General features: G+C 31.3%; 1 protein-coding gene and 1 pseudogene across 1 annotated transcript; both read left to right on the top strand.

Moving 5' to 3' along the window:
* Positions 1–6405: 6405 nt before the first annotated feature.
* LOC18046845 (beta-amyrin 28-oxidase) lies at positions 6406–8326 on the top strand. The gene is made up of 3 exons (XM_006443019.2): positions 6406–7375; positions 7742–7929; positions 8013–8326. The coding sequence occupies exons 1-3, from the start codon at positions 6406–6408 to the stop codon at positions 8319–8321; spliced, it is 1467 nt and encodes a 488-aa protein (XP_006443082.1). The 3' UTR covers positions 8322–8326.
* Positions 8327–12019: 3693 nt separating this feature from the next.
* On the top strand, positions 12020–14426 carry LOC18046844 (annotated as a pseudogene).
* The last annotated feature ends 2991 nt before the right edge of the window (positions 14427–17417 follow it).

Here is a 17417-nt window from a genome sequence, read left to right as displayed (position 1 = left end):
GAGGATACATCCCTGCCAAATGCCAATTCAGTAGGAAGATACTACTTACTAGCACATTTTAAGTTTTAGACATACAGATTTATTTTTTTCATTATTTTTTGGCTAAAAAATATTTCTTTGAGACTGTTCAACACATATGAAAGAAAAAATTGTTAGAAAAGTCAAAAAGAAGAAGCGTATCAAAGTTTGGTAAATATAAAAAGATGATTTTTTGGAAAAAAAAAATCTTTTCGCAGTTACTAAAACTAATGTTAGGAAAATGGCAATGAAAAAGCTCTGTGTATTTATATTGGACCACAAAAAGATTGGTGACAATGTGTTTAAAGTATCATGTGCTATCTTGATCTAAGTTTCTCCCTAATCAAATAAAGAGTGAGTAATTAGCATTTATCAATTCAAAACATTATTAATAAACATGTTGTATAAAAGAAGATCTCATCAATAATTAATCATAGTTTTTATATTGTTAGTTCACAATTATATATCTCTAGTGGCTTAATTGAACGATTTTAATTAGATTTGTTTAACCAGTCACCTATGAAAGGTAGGGGCTAAAAAAATTAACTTTAACTTTATCCACCCCTAACCTTTTTAAAAGGAAAGGAAAAAATAGTTAAAAATTGTATTATTATTTATGGTCATTAATAACAGACTTAACAGTGCCATGTTTAACCAAAGTTGGTTGGTGTGAGTGGTTCGGCACTCTCACTCTTTAAGAGAGGTCAGGGGTTCAAACTCCTCTATCGTATGAAGTCACCACTTTGGCCAGCACTTTACCCCTTACGGGCCGACCCGGTGCGAGCGGGAATTAGTATGGATTGTAGTATGGGTTTAAAAGCGCCTCCCACAGTTGGGGCCCACTCAGGACCACCTCGTGGTTCAAACCAAAAAAAAAATAATAATAGTGCCATGTTTCAAAATTTTAAATTTTGTTTTGACATTTCTCCTATTTTTAACTTGATTACCATAAAGCCCCTATTAAATTTAAAAATAATTAAAATATCACATACACACACAGATATATATATATATATATATATATACATACACGTTTTCAATATATGAAACCAAGTTGAGGATTGTTATAATTGTATTAAATTAAGCATTGTAATGAATTTTTATTTTTATATTTGTTATTTATTAACCATTTTGTTCAATTATATTACTGTTTGAACGTAAGCGTTAGTAAATTGAATTCTTGGCACTACCACTATGTTCATCCTTCTTAATGACAAACTTGTAATAAAATGATAAAACACATTAGATTGTACGATTTTTCTATATTTTTATTTGCTCCCTATTTTATTAAAATAAGAAACCCCTTATTAGGAATTATTTTTACATATATAATCATATGATGTTACAGATGACAGCATTCACATATCAAAGAGCAGTGGAATTGCGCCCCGTGTGTAAATGCAAAATGAAAAATGCTCAATATCATTTTCATGTCGATCCAGTGGCTCACTGTCGTTTTCCAGTGTGTATATATATATATATATATTAATTTCGGGTCCACCAACCGTGCAACAGTTCCACGGTACCCCAAATTTTGTCTTTTTTCAATTCAACCAATGGATCAATGGTTAAAGTGTTCAACGGCTAGGATGTGTTCAATTGGTTATTAACACTTAAGTCCCTACTGTTTATTATAAAATTATAAAAGCTAAAATTTTTTAAATATTCACTTACGTAACTTCGGTTGTTTTAAATTTTTTAAAGTTTGATCCATTGACTTAATTTGATCATAAAAATGATTGATGGTGTAAATATAATAATGTAATATCACATAAAATTTTTAAACACATGAAAATTTGATAAATGTAAATAATATTTTTTGTTATATAATATATATTTAATGTAAAATAAATAAACTGAATATGTATTAAGAACATAGGTTATTAACCTAGATACTTTAGAAAATTATAAAATAAAAAAGGTGAAATTTCAAAATAAGAAACATGTAAAAAGTCATGGGTTGTAAAATTTTATTATTTTAATATTACAAAACTTTACTTTTTTATTACATTTTTATTTTTAGCATTAGTGACATGTTAGTTTATTTATACATATAATATGTTAATTTACCTATAAAATATCAATATATATATAGCCCAACAAAGTTATAGAAAGATAAACAAAGAATAATATAAAAGGAAGTTAGTTTTTTTTTACAGAATATTTCAAAAGCATTTGAGCTTCATGTTTCTTGTTATAATGATAATTCATTATTTATTCTTGATTAAAAATAATTGAATAGTAAATTTATTGGTTTCTAAATGCTCTTTTAAATATAGGGTAGTTGCTTAATTTTTATTGTATTAGCCTAAACTTTGTGATGATAGCTAATCAACCATTGCAAAAGATCTGCCACGATTATCTTTACTTTCTCTACATCCCTCTAGACCATCATCACTCAAAAAGTTAAAGGTCCATTTGGTGCACTATATTATATTATATTGTATTGTATTATGTAATGCACATGTAATATATTATATTATATTACATTAGCAGTATATTATAATAATTATAATAATATTATATAACGTTTGGTAATTGGTATTATCCTGTACTGCATTAATTTTGTACTAGTATTAAACTAAAATTATTTAAATTTATTATTAATTATATCAAATTATTATTTTCATATTAATTATTTTTAAATAAATATAATATGATATAATAAAATAATATTATAGTATAATTTATTTTTATAAAGTTTAATGATGATGACGACGACGACGACATTAATATTAATATAATAATTAGAATAATAAAATTAATAATTTTATTCATATTAATATTAATAAAATAATATTAAAAATCATTAATAATAAATTTAATATATTTTAATAATAGTGACAGTAATAAAGTCAATAAATAACAATAATAATGACTAATTAAAGCAATCATAACAATTAAAATAATAAATTTTAATAATATTAATAAATATAATAATAATAACAGTTAAATTTTTTTTCAAAAATCATTTTATGATTTTATCCTGAAAAAATGATGTATATATAAAAATTTGTAACTTATAATATCTATTCAGTTTTCTTATAAAATATAGGGTAAATAGTGTAATTTTTGAAAAAAGACAAAATTCAGTTGCGTTTTAATCTGTAAAATCATGCTTTCCAAAATATTTTTGTCTTTTAGAGAAAGTGTTATGTTTGGATAACAGTCAAAAGAAATTGGACCTTTACATAGACTGGACTCGATGCTACTTAGTAAAGAATCATCAAAAGAGATGAATCGACCATCTCTAAGGACAGCAAGGATAGAAGTATCCAAGCCTTCTTTGGTTAAAGGCTTTATTCCTATTTGGATCAAACCAATGTGGATGTAATTAAAATTCTTTTCTTTTAACTTCTTTAAATATTTTTCTGAAAACAAATGAATTGTTTCAAATGGTGAAGAAAAGGTTATGTCTCTTTCTTCGGTTTTTATGACATAATCACTCTTTAGGAAATCAAACTTTTTTGTTTTGTATATTTGTTCTTTTGAAATCTTTGGAAGTTCCCAACAATCAATTGCTTTATCAAAGTTCTCAATAACGAATTCTTCCGAACTCACAACATGCTTTGAATCACTAGTCTTCCCGGAAGAAGAACTAGAAAAGGACGATGTTCTACAGTGTAGAGGATTCATGTTGACTATACCACAAAAGTACCTCATCCCATTTATATTAGCAGTCCACATGAAACGAAGACGAGAAGAGAAGGACCTTCTCCTACTGACTACCTCTACGTCTCTGCTGTCACAGAAGACGTTATAAGTGTTATTGAAAAGCACTTTGATTTGGATAAAACCCTTCTTCATAATGATTTTTATTCAAATGAAAACGAAGAAAAAAGACTTTGGTTTTTTAAACATTTTTTAAATCAAAGAAAATTCCAAAGCCAAATGATTCTGAAGCCAATTTAAGTGGTATTATTCAACAGAATAATTTCTGTAATGCTAACTTAAATACTATCGGAAAGCAGTTGACTAGAATAGAAAACCAATTCCAAAAGTCAACCATTACTGTTTCTTCGATTTCTCCTATTCCATCAAAATCGGATTCTGACAAAAAGCTTAAGGAACCTATTTTCAAACCTTTTCAGGTTTCGAAAACTAGTCAAAAGCTTGTTCAAGAGTCAAAATCAGATTTTGCCAAAACCATTAGAGAACAACTAGATAGGATAGAAGCTGCTTCTTCCTCATCTAGCAAAGTTCAGATAGCCCCTGATACTCCCCAATCTAGCAAGATTGGAGTATTAAATCTAGACCGGGTTTCTATTGCCTCTTCTGACTTAGAAGCCTTTACCGAAGAACCTGTTCCCAAAGCCAATAAAATCCATTGGGAATTAGCCCTCCCTACTTCCAAATCTCCACCTGATTTGACTATAGACAACAGGCCTAGTGCATTAAATCAATCTCGATATAATGCATCCTCTGTCTATGAGTGGAATATAGATGGAATGTCAGAATACAACATTCCAGGTGTATTGCAGCAAATGACCATGGCAGCCAATGCCTATAAAACCCAATCGGGAACTTCTGACAAGGCCATTGCAGAAATCCTAATTGCTGGTTTTACTGGTCAACTTAAAGGATGGTGGGATCATCTTCTCTGTTTTTGTACAAACTTCTTTCTCCCTTGGGTTTGGATGTGGAGTCTCCGACATCACACTCAAGATTCCCAATTAATCCTTCAAAGAACCTTTAAAGTCAAATGGTGGTCAAAATTCGATGAACAATCCAAATTGACTACTAGTGATATTGAAAAATGGCTTTCTTCTAAATGCCATTTACAACCAACCATCAAAGACATAAAAACCCAAGGCACTTTCCTTTCTCAAAAATCCAAAGCCCAAGCCCTTTTAGCAAGTGCCAAGACTGAAGAAAAATACTTCAAAGCCATGGAACAGCTCCTCGCCTCCCGGTCAAAGTCATCAGTGGCTGACTCCTCTGAAGATGAAGACGAAGATGAAGAGCCAACCATTTCTCTCGGAGACGAAAATGAAGATGATTGTTTTGGAATTTTCTCTCCTTTAAAGCATTGTAAATAATTATTTGATTATTTACTTAAAAAAAAGAAGAAATATTTATTTGATATTCTTGTATTTCCGGGTGGTCCTCTGGACACAAGTGAGAGCGCACATGTCTCTTCACCCGTATTCCTACAAAGTCACTATTCCGTCATACGCTACAAAGACTACTGTTTCATACGATCCAAAGCTTACTGTGCACTCAAAGCTCCGCTACAGTGAACAGTGCAGAGTTCCAAAGATTACTGTGCACTCAAAGCTCCGCTACAGTGAACAGTTTAATTTTCTTTTGTATAAAAACCGAGAGGAAGACTTAGACTCCTCAGGTTTTTCATTTCCAATTTTCAGAGCCTCTCTCTCTACTTCTCTTCCTTCTCTCTAAAACTCTCTCTCTCTCTGGGAATAGGAATCTGGAATCCGAAGACAAAAAGGAAATTCTCCTGTCTTCAGATTAATTTCCCATTATTTCCCTTTCTTCTCTACAAAGAACAGAAATCAATGTAAGCATTCCATTTCAGTTTTATTAAAGCACTTGTAATTTTATTTAAAGCCATTTCAATTCCATGTATATTTAAATTTCTGCAATTTACTTTAAAGCAATTTAATTTTCGGTAATTTAATTTTAAAAGCATGTTCTGCAGACTGATCTCTATCAGATCTGCCATATAAATTGTACGTTTCCTCTGAGGCAAGAGACCAGATCTCGATCCTCAGTTGTAAATCTTCTCTTCTCCCTCCATTCCTTCAGAGCACCATTTCCGGGAACCGGATCTGGTACTGTGTATGCACCCAAGCCTTTAGATGTATGTGTTGCTAGGCTTGCTAAAGAACTTAATAAATATTTGGTAAATATATTTGGTATATAGGCTGGAAACCCAAACGTGCGGGCTATTGATCTGTTCTAAGCCAGATCTGGGCCTAAAGGCAGATTCCCTTCTGCATCGTTTTGGTCTAACAACGCCACGTACCTTTGCTAAAATCTTACCAACCGCGTTGCAAAGCAAATCTACTTATTTCAAAGCTGGTAATTTACTTTAAAATCTGACAAAGCCGACCCAATCCAAGCATTGTTTAATTTGAGTTTTTAATAATTGATATTCCAACGTAAGCACTTCCATCCTTCGATCCGTATAACTGTTGCACGGTAGGCGGACCCTTTTATTTCAAAGCTTGATTTGTAACCGCCAGCAAATCTTTTTAATATTGTAACAGGCACCCACTAAGCGTGGTACACCATTAGTTGAAATTATAATAATATGCACCATTGTTGACTAAATTATATTAATTTATAGCTTTCGGTCAGACTATTGCCCTTTAAAAAGCTGGATTCTCAAAATACTCAAAATCAATACAAGCTAGCTAAAATATAATGGAGCTCCTCCTCCTCCTCCTGTCCACACTCCTCATTCTCACTCTCTGCTGCCACTTCTTTTACCTCTTCATCAGAACCAACAAACAAAATGGTTCTGAAAAGCTTCCTCTTCCACCAGGTCATGTAAGCTGGCCTTTCAAGTATTTTGAAACTTTAGATTACCTGAAAAAGGCCAGGACAAACACCATTCACAAATTCATTGCCGAGAGAGTCCAAAAATACAAAACCAAGTGTTTCAAGACCTGCCATATTGGCCAAAACATGGTGTTTTTAACAAGCGCCGAGGGAAACAAGTTCTTGTTTTCCAATGACTACAAGCTTGTTAGATCCTGGTGGCCGGTGACTTTCCTTAAAGTCTTTGAAAACGCCGGCGAGGAGATCACCGTTGAGGAAGTCATCAGGGCTCGCAAGCAATTCCTCTCATTCTTCAATGAGCCCGATGCTCTTGCGAGACACGTGGCGATTACCGATCAAGTTGTGCAAGATCACTTCAAGTGTTACTGGGATGGTTCCAAACAAGTTGGAGTATACCCTCTAGCAAGAAAACTAACATTTGATGTGTCCTGTCGATTGCTGGCTGATATTCAGGATCGAGAAATTCTCGACGAGAGCCTGCCCTTGATGGGCAACGTTGTGAGGGCTTTTTTTGCGTTCCCCATCAACTTCCCCGGGACGATACTAAACCGTGCCATTAAATCTTCCAGGAGATTGCGTAAGATTTTTGTTGATATTATTAAAGAAAGGAGGAGGGAATTGTTGGAGAAGAAGAACTTGGATCAAAGAAATGATGTTTTGTCGAGATTACTCGTCGAGAACTACAAGGAAGGCAGAGATACTGATGATGTTTTTCTTGCTAAGAACTTGGTATCATTGCTCTCAGCTGCCTATGACAATCCTAGCGTAACCATTACATCCATTGTGAAAAATCTTGCGGAGCGGCCTGAAATCTATGAAAAAGTTCGTAAAGGTATGCTAAAAGAAAATACTCAACTTTTAATGTCTTTTATTATTTCATGTAAGAAAATACTCGACCTTTTATGTCTTTTATTATTTTACTTTAGAATTCAGGTCATAGGATGTGTGATTTTCAAACAACTTTATTTAATTGACTCACTTGAGTCGTATCTTAAGAGAAAAGGGATCAAAAATTAATTTGGAGTAAACAAATAATTTTGGTGATTTTGAGACAGGGAGAACTGGAACAACATAGATTTTGAACTTTATTTTTATGAACAAATTACATACATTTTAAAAAAAATTTCACTAATACTATCAAATTAATCAATTGGAAATTTTTGCCAATTTAATTTTAATGCATATGGTGTTTGGACAGAGCAAATAGAGATAGCAAAGTCGAAAGCACCAGGAGAGCATATGAGCATGGAGGACGTAAAAAAGATGAAGTTCTCGATGAACGTGTTAAGTGAATCGTTGAGGTTAGAAGCTCCTGCGTCAGGAACTTTCAGAGAGGCTCTTGATGACTTCAACTACGAAGGATTCCTAATTCCCAAGGGATGGAAGGTAATAATACATTTTAATATTAGTTTCACAAGTGTTAATTAATCAACACAAAGATCTTGGTACATGAAACATTTTACATGCAGGTACACTGGAGCGTACATGCAACACATAGAAATCCTGAATATTTTTCAAACCCGGAAACGTTTGACCCATCGAGATTTGAAAGAAACGATCCAATAGTTCCTTACTCTTATGTGCCATTTGGAGGTGGTCACCACATTTGTCCTGGAAAAGATTATGCAAAACTACAAATACTCTTATTCATGCATCACGTAGTGAGAAAGTTCAAGTGGGAGAAAGTGATCCCGGATGAACAATTGATAAGAGCTCCAAATTTGTTTGCTCCCAAGGGGCTTCCAGTTCGCCTCTATCCCTATGCCTATGAGAATTAGCATGATCCGCCTATCTTTCTTCTAAATCTCTGGTGTTTTAAGCCCATCTATGTAATAACAATTTGAACAATTTGGTTAATAAGGAATGTGTTTATGTCTGATGGATAAAAAAAACGCGTGGTTTTTATTTATTTATTTTTTTTGACAATTGGTGCTATTGTTAGTATTATTAATTATTATGTTTTGAGGATAGTTAGAATTAGTTTGAGACCTGAGAGAAGCCGTAAGAATTCTTTGTTATATTCTTTGCACAGCCCCTCTTCTTGGCTTTTTCAGAAAACCAATTCCGATTAGGACCAATTCGTGATCTAACTTGTCTGCTTTTAATTATATAATTTTAATTCCAATGTATAGTCCCTTTTCTAAGAAAAGAAACGCTGAAGCTTTATCAAGAAAGAAAAAGAATTGATAAAATGCAGGCTGCCAAACCAATAGGGAAAATCGGTATTTTGGCCTCTCTGTAGAATTTTTGGAAGCTACTTGGTCCACTTGAACCATGTGGCGTGATTCAGTTACATCTGTAAATAATGAAACAATCGACAAAATTAAACAATTAATGTTAGCAGTGTCACACTATATGAACAAGATCATCCACTAAATCACTGTAATGTCACATTCTAATTGTATGCATGCAGAAATCCTCAAGTGCGAAAAAAGCTAGAAGTTTTCAAACTCTTTTTACATATAATTGTTAAAAATATAACTTGATACATTAACCAGTTGTTAATAACGGTTTTGTGACTGAGCTTTGCATTTGTTTTTACCCACACAACGCGTGTACATCATTCCAGATTATGTATATATACAACTGTTATTAACAAGATCAATAAGATTACAATTCATTTTCTCATTTTACTCATTGAATTTTCTCTCAATATTTTCTCTCTTATTCATTCATTTTCTTTGAATCCAAACACTCGAACTCTGTTTTTAACTCACCCATACCTCAAAATCTACGATATTCTTATTTTTTAACAATTTTTTGCATAAAGAGTTGGATACCCATTTCAAAAAAGAATAAATGTCAGCGAAGGAAAACAAAACGAAAAGTGGGGTGGGTATTGTGCATATATGGTGAGTTGGTGACAATAAAAAAGTGGTAATTATCATGGCTAGTTGAAGCTGGTAGGTCATGTATGGTAATCAATTGAATATATATATATATTTCTATTTTTGCTTTTGGGATGGGGTTGTGATCCATTTTATGGTAAATATAAAACAAAGATAAGTATCATGGCCAGCGAAATATGATAAGTATCATCGTAATCATTTAAAAATATGTTTGTTTTTGTTTTACCTTTTGGGATGGGTTCATGCGGTTTATATATATATATATGGTAACTATAAACCAAAATTGAAAGTATCATGGCCAATTAAATCCGATAAATATATCGGTAATCGTTTGAATGTATATTCTTTTCTGGGGTGGATGGATATAAGTGGTAAGCTAAAGAAGGTAAATTCATCATAAATTGTTGTGTGCAGAATGCGGAATCAAGCGCACCAAATAATCACAGAAAAAATAAAGAACACAAAATTTACGTGGTTCAACAATATGCCTACGTCTACGGGAGCAAGAGAAAAAATAATTGTATTATTAACAATTATTTTAATACAAATTTGAGTAAAAAAATCTCACTTTCCCAGAATCTAAATATTTCCAGTACTCTCACACACACTCTCCAATTGCTCACACTCTCAGAATTCTCAAAAGTGTAGAAACTTATAAGCTTAACAATTTTGGGATGCTAAACAAATGAAGAATGTTTAGCTATTTATAGGAAAAATGTTGGCACTATTCATGAAACAAATATCAAGAAAAAAACCGCTTTCCAAACGCGTCCACACCGCATGCAAACCCCGTTCAAATCGTGTGCAAAAAGTGTTGCCACCACATGGATTTGAGTTGACTTTTCAACATAAATATCTATATATATATATAAAGTTGGGACTTAAGGAGGTGATGTGGCATCACCATTTCTCATCATCTCATATTCTCTATTATCTAATAAATAGGTTGAAATTAAAAAATAATTACATTACAAAATATTAAAATAGAAAATAATTATTAGATTATAAATGATTACATGCCTTTTCCTCTTTCTATTTAAATTCAACAATATGTAATCATTAATAATAATTAATTATAAGTCTTGAACCATTCATTTATTTTATTATGCCAACAATTAAATTTTAGTGGCTTAAAATACATCAATTAATTAATATTAGTATATGAAGGAAGGTTCTTTCATCTTCCCTCAACAATGTCATTACAACCTAATTTTAATGTCATAATCCCATATTTAATTATTCAATCTTTTGTTTAGTGCATTTTAGCTTCTTCAAATTTCATAAACATTAAATATTTAAGATTTGTGGCATAATTATTTCTCATCTTTTTATATTCTCTATTATCTAATATTTTGGTTGATATTAAAAAAATAATTACATTACAAAATATTAAAAATAAAAAATAATTATTAGATTATAAAAGATTATATGTCTCTTCCTCTTTCCATTTAAATTCAATAATATGTAACCATTAATAATAATTAATTATAAGTCTTCAAACATTAATTTATTTTATTATGCCAACAATTAAACTTTAGTGGCTTAAATATATCAATTAATTAATATAGAAATGTCCCTTCATCTTCCCTAAATAATGTCATTAGGGTCTAATTTTAATGCTATAATCTCATATTTAATTATGCAATATTTTGTTTAGTGCCTTTTGGCTTCTTCAAACTCTATAAATATTAAGTAGTTAAGATTTGTGGCATTATTATTTCTCATCTTTTTATATTCTCTATAATCTAATATATTGATTGAGATTAAAAAATAATTACATTACAAAATATTAAAAATAGAAAATAATTAGTATATTATAAAAGATTACATGTCTCTTCTTCTTTCTATTTAAATTCAATAATATATAACCATTAATAATAAATTAATTATAGTTTTGAAACATTCATTTATTTTATTAGGCCAACAACTAAACTTTAGTGGTTTAAACTGCATCAACTAATTAATATAGGAAGGAATGTTCTTTCATCTTCCCTCACCAATAGCACTAGGACCTAATTTTAATGTCATAATTTCATATTTAATTATGCAACCTTTTATTTAGTGTCTTTCGGCTTCTTCAAACTATATAAATATTAAGCATTTAAGATTTGTTATGTTTGAGGTTTTTTTTTTATTTAACCAACATCCTCTTTAGAAATATTCTTGTGTTTTTATTTTTTGACTTATTTAAATTTTTTGTATTGTGTGCTTCATGGAGTATTCTTTTCTTCATGAGTAAAACAATGATAAAGATAGTTGGATGATAAGGGTTAGGCTTTGTAAAATGTAGGAGTCTGTTAATACTAAGAAGAATGGAGAGTTGATTAGTGTGAACATAAATTTTATTGATAAAAATGTTGTGTACACTTAACTATACACATTAATATATATTTTTAAAGTTAACAAAAAAATAATTAACTTTCATAAATAACATTAGTTTTATAAGGCTGTGTCACCTTTAAAAAAAATCAATTCATATTTTTTATCAGTTTTATCAAATGTAAAATAATAAAAAAATAATACTAATTTTTTTTTAAAGCCGCACGAAGTGCATTTCTATTTTCTAGTGGTATTATAATTTGAGAGATATCTTCTTACTATTCTTGTATAAATTAGGCATCAGCCCTTGAACTAATTAGATTAACTCTCCCTGGGATTTCTATGATTCTTTGCTGCCAATGACAAACACCAATATCTGATCAGTTCTTGGTTTTCTCCCAATCGCGTTCAATAAATGCACCCTTGAAAATCACTTTCAATACTGAGAAAATTAATAATAATAGCCACAAATTAACCAAAAGCAGGCAGAACCTATCAAGAACACAAATGGATTCTTCAGCAAAGACTCAACACAAACACAAACACAATGAAGAAGAAGAAGAAGAAGAAAATGAAGAAGACACGTATTCATTTGCCATGCAACTGGCAATGAGCATAGTGTTACCTGCGTCTATGCAAGCGGCAGCAGAACTTGGAGTCTTTGAGATTATAGCCAAAGCAGGTCCAGGGGCTAAACTCTCTGCAGCACAAATCGCAGCACAGATTCCGAGCCGCAACCCCAATACAGGGGTTATGCTTGACCGGATCCTTCGGCTACTTGTGACCAACCGCGTGCTTCGTTGCTCTCTTTCATCAGCTGGTGATAATCAGAGGCTGTACAGTCTTGCACCTGTGGCCAAATACTTTGTGCTTAATCAAGATGGTGTCTCACTCTGTCCCCTCTTGGCCATGGCTGGAGACCAAGCCATACTAGATATATGGTTTGTCTTGTTAACTTTAAATATCTTTTATTTTTAAACATTTTCCAACCCAATTAACGTCAGTACGCGGATTTGAAGCGAAAGAGTTTGAGAAAGTCTTTGATACTCCCTATGTGTATACTCTCTCTGGTATATTCTTATTAAGTGTACCCCGCCAATTAGACAAGCAGAGATTATCTTTTTAAGGACGTTTGGACCAAGTTAAAAAATTAAACAAAAGAAAAGAAAAAACCCAACGCCAATGCATTATTATTATTTATATATTAATTGGAGTTTATTTTATTTTACTTTTTGATTTTGTTCAGATGATTAATTAGAAGGGCAGTTGTCCGCATAAGATTATTCAGGAAAACATTTGATGACATTTTATTAGATTAATTGCTGAAAATACCTTTTTGTGCGCGTAATTAATAATAATCTTTTGAACTTTTAGGTACAAGCTGGCAGACGCAGTTCTTCAGGGAGGAATCCCATTCAACAAGGTTCACGGAATGGGAGTCTATGAGTATGCAGGCAATGATTCTAGATTTAATGGAGTTTTTAATAAGGCAATGTTGAATCACACTAGCATAGTTATGAATAGAATCCTTGACTCTTACAATGGCTTTGAGCAAATTAAGCAGCTGGTGGATGTCGGTGGTGGCCTTGGGGTCACCCTTAATATAATCACTTCTAGATATCCTCATATTTCGGCTCGTCGGGTGAATTGAGCAATGTTATTCAAAATGCTCCATCTTATCGCGGTATACTTTCTACTAACTATTAAGTTCTTTCATGTCTTATTTGGACTTTTACAAACTCAATAGTTTATTAATCCAAGCGTGGTTTACATATGTTGTAGGTGTGAAACATATAGGTGGAAATATGTTTGAAAGAATTCCAAAAGGGGATGCCATTTTGATGAAGGTTAGTTTCGGATTTAACTAACATGCAAATGCTCATCCGTAGGATTTGTTTTAATTACCAATTTAGTCATTGTATTTCGAAATTAGGCAAAACATCCCCGGCAGTATATCTGTTTCATCATGTCAAATTTATTGATTTGTAAGTTATATATATATATATATGATTCAGTGTTGAGTTTTTTTTTTTTTTTTTTTGGCTGAGCACTGAATCAATGATCAAGATTTATTTGAATTTTTATTTTTTTATTTCTCTCACCTAATAATTATTGATTCAGTGCTCAGCAAAAACTTAACTCAGCACTGAATCCTTATTCCCAATCCAAATCTTCATGGAAGTACTAATAGAGTCATTTTCTGTTATTTTGTTTTGTTTAATTTGTTTTTATTTTGTTTTTTAATTTTGTTTTAAAAGATAGAGTGCAGGGAAAATCCCAAATTAATATTTTAACCCAAACCTTTTTAAGATTCGAACTCGAGAGCTAGGTAAATAAAGTTATTTGAAAATCACTTCACTAAGAGTGTGACAACAGGTTCGTCAATAACTAAAACTAATCGGTAATAATATTTTGCAGTGGATACTTCATAACTGGGATGATGAGCATTGCTTAACTTTGTTGAAGAATTGCTACGAGGCTATTCCGGAAAATGGAAAGATAATTATCATCGATAGGATGCCAATGGTAACGCCTGAGGCTACCGCAGCCGCTAGAGAAGCCTCCATGACGGATATAATTATGTTAATGCAATTTTCAGGAGGAAGGGAACGAACCACACAAGAATTTATGGCATTAGCAAACGAAGCTGGATTTAACGGTGTCAATTATGAATGTTTTGTGTGTAATTTTTGCATCATTGAGTTCATCAAGTGATTAAATTACATGCTTGCTTTCCTAGTTATGGTATGGAGATTGTTATATTATATAATTATGTAACATACATGATTATATAGCAGTCGTTCGATGAACATCCAACTGTTGTAGAAATATAAAATATTAATCATGTTATTTCTACAACCGTTAGATTTAATCCAATGATTGCTACATAATTATGTATGCTACATGATTATATAACATAACAAAAGTCTTATGGTATTAATTAATGGTTGCGATTCTCAACAAAAAAAATAATATTGGACAGTACGGTCGCATTAATTACCTAGTAGTGTTGTAATAAAAACATGTTTTGTGTGTTACATTTGTTTTTCATGTATGGGAGAGTGATACTTTAGACTCTCTAAATTTTATTTTTATTACTTCCATATAGATTTTTAATGTGTATTTAATCCCTGATGTTAGAAAATAATTGAAAAATAAATTGTTGAAGGATAAAAGTGATCTTTAATTGTCACATACAAATTGACTTTTCGAAGCCTCTACCAATTAAAAGGACCTAATTTATCTATTAAAAGGCATGTTTTACACTTTAACATTGTGTTTCTTTTTATCACACATTATGACACTTTAAAATCTATCAAGGGATTAGTTCTAACTGGGGGGACTAAAGTGTCATTCTCTCTTTATTTACGCTCAATTACTAGGGTGACTTTAAAATGAGTACACAATGGAATGCACTTTTTCTCACTTATATAACAATCTGTAATTATAGATCGATATTTATTATAGCAGACATTATGTGTTATTTCTTAATTATGGTGATGAATTCTTGAAGGTATGCTTCAATTGACAGTTTTACCCCTATTGCTGAAAAATGGACTTTCATATCTTATGCATTGGTGAATTTTACCTGTTTAAATAGAGATAAAAACATTATTATAAAATAAGATAGTAGTAAGTTGAGTTTCCTAGATGAGTCCCAAGTGTAATAATACTTTATTTGCTTACATTAGATTATCCTTAACAATTATATCTTAGGTATACAACATTAAAAGCATATTTGAGGGTGCAAATAATTACACACATTTATAAATCTTGAAGTTTTCAAGTAAATGATAACCATAAACATACTCTTCAAATAGTCATTGATTGAAACTAATTAATATTATTCTTTCTTAAATTCAGGTTAGTGACAATGAACTGATCACGAAAATTTAAAAAAAAAAATCAATTCTTATTATTTTTTGAAGATGAGATTTTTTTTTTTTAAATAACAACAACGGGTTGATAAGGTTGTTTAGGAAGCGACTTCGTCCACTCCAACTACATTAATAATTGCTTAATTAATTAATTAACAATACATTAGGTTAATTGCTAAAGCTTATCATTTTGGGATATGTGGGTTATTGTTTTTTTATTCTCTCCCACACTCTAACATCATCACAGGCAAAAGATTGTTTGTATCAAAATTTATAATTTTTAATTCCCTGGATGATTGCTACATGTGAGACTTTATGGTCATCATTTACAAATCCCAATAATCAAACCACATAAAATGAAAAAAAACAAAAACAAAGATAGTCCAGCTTTTGTTTTAGGTGAGGTCTACACAATTGAAAAACAATAATAAAAGTTGCAACGAAAGAATAAAAAATTCAACATAAGAAATAGATTAAAGAAACAATGATAAAAGTTGCAATGAAAGAATAAAAAATTCAACACAAGAAATAAATTATGGAAGACAATTAAAGGATAGAAGGGGCCATTATCATTTGAAGGGAAAGAGATGTGAGCAAAAACGTCCAGATCTTGGTGAAGGGAGATGATGATAGTGGCTAGTTGAAAGTAGTGACAGTAGTGATAGGAGAGGTTTTGGGAGTGTCGGCAGTGTGGTGGATCTAGGAATTTTGTAAGTTATGTTTGCTATATTTTAATTCACAATATTATGAATGTAGGGAAAGAGATGTGAGCAAAAAAGTTTAGATTGTGGTGAAGGGAGATGATGATAGTGGCTAATCGAAAGTAGTGACAACAGTTATGGGAGAGGTTTTGGGAGTGTCGGCAGTGTGGTGGATCTAGGAATTTTGTAAGTTATGTTTGCTATATTTTAATTCACAATATTATGAATGTAGGGAAAGAGATGTGAGCAAAAAAGTTTAGATTGTGGTGAAGGGAGATGATGATAGTGGCTAATCGAAAGTAGTGACAACAGTTATGGGAGAGGTTTTGGGAGTGTCGGCCGTGTGGTAGATCTAGGGATTTTGTAATTTATGTTTGCTATGTTTTAATTCACAATATTATGAATGAAGGGAAAGAGATGTGAGATAGTATTTATGTCTTTTGTTTTTTAATTATTAACATAATATTTGTGTCTTAGTGGCTTGCAAACCAAACTTACGCATTTTCAATTTTAGAAGTCATAGGTTCGAATTGAAAGATTTATAAGTTCTAATAATATTTTTTTAAATCTTTGATACTATAGTGTCAGTGATTTCTGATGTTCAATTTACTGACACTTTAGTATCATTAATTTATGATACTTTTTTATTAAATAAAGTAAATAGTGCATATGTAAGTATTTACTGACACTTTTTACAACGTGTTTGATTATAGTGTCAGTAAATGTTATTTTTGTAGTAGTGATTAGAGAAATAAGTAAGTGGGTGACATAATAAACAAGACATAAATTTGTGTGAACTAGAGAAATAATAAGTGGGGCGATATAATGAAAAAGACTCAAAGAATTGACATAATTGAGCACTTGGCCTACGTTCACAGTATTTTCACTATTGTATAACGACTCTAATGTAATTTTTGCTTATAATACAACTTAAATAACACAAATCCTCAACAACTCCTCCTTCTAATGATCTTTATCACTTAATTAAAATTTTATCTGGAGTCAACATTTACTCCAACACTTCTGTATTCTTCTTATTTTAATAACCATGAATAAGACTTCCAACAAGTGCCAGATTCAGCAACTAGACTTTTTCAATTTGAACTTATCTCCGGTAGTTGTGCTCT

Source organism: Citrus clementina, unplaced genomic scaffold (genome assembly GCF_000493195.1).
Source record: "Citrus clementina cultivar Clemenules unplaced genomic scaffold, Citrus_clementina_v1.0 scaffold_3, whole genome shotgun sequence".
NCBI lineage: Eukaryota > Viridiplantae > Streptophyta > Magnoliopsida > Sapindales > Rutaceae > Citrus > Citrus x clementina.
Note: the sequence above shows the minus strand (reverse complement) of the source record. Positions and strands in the feature narration are given on the sequence as shown.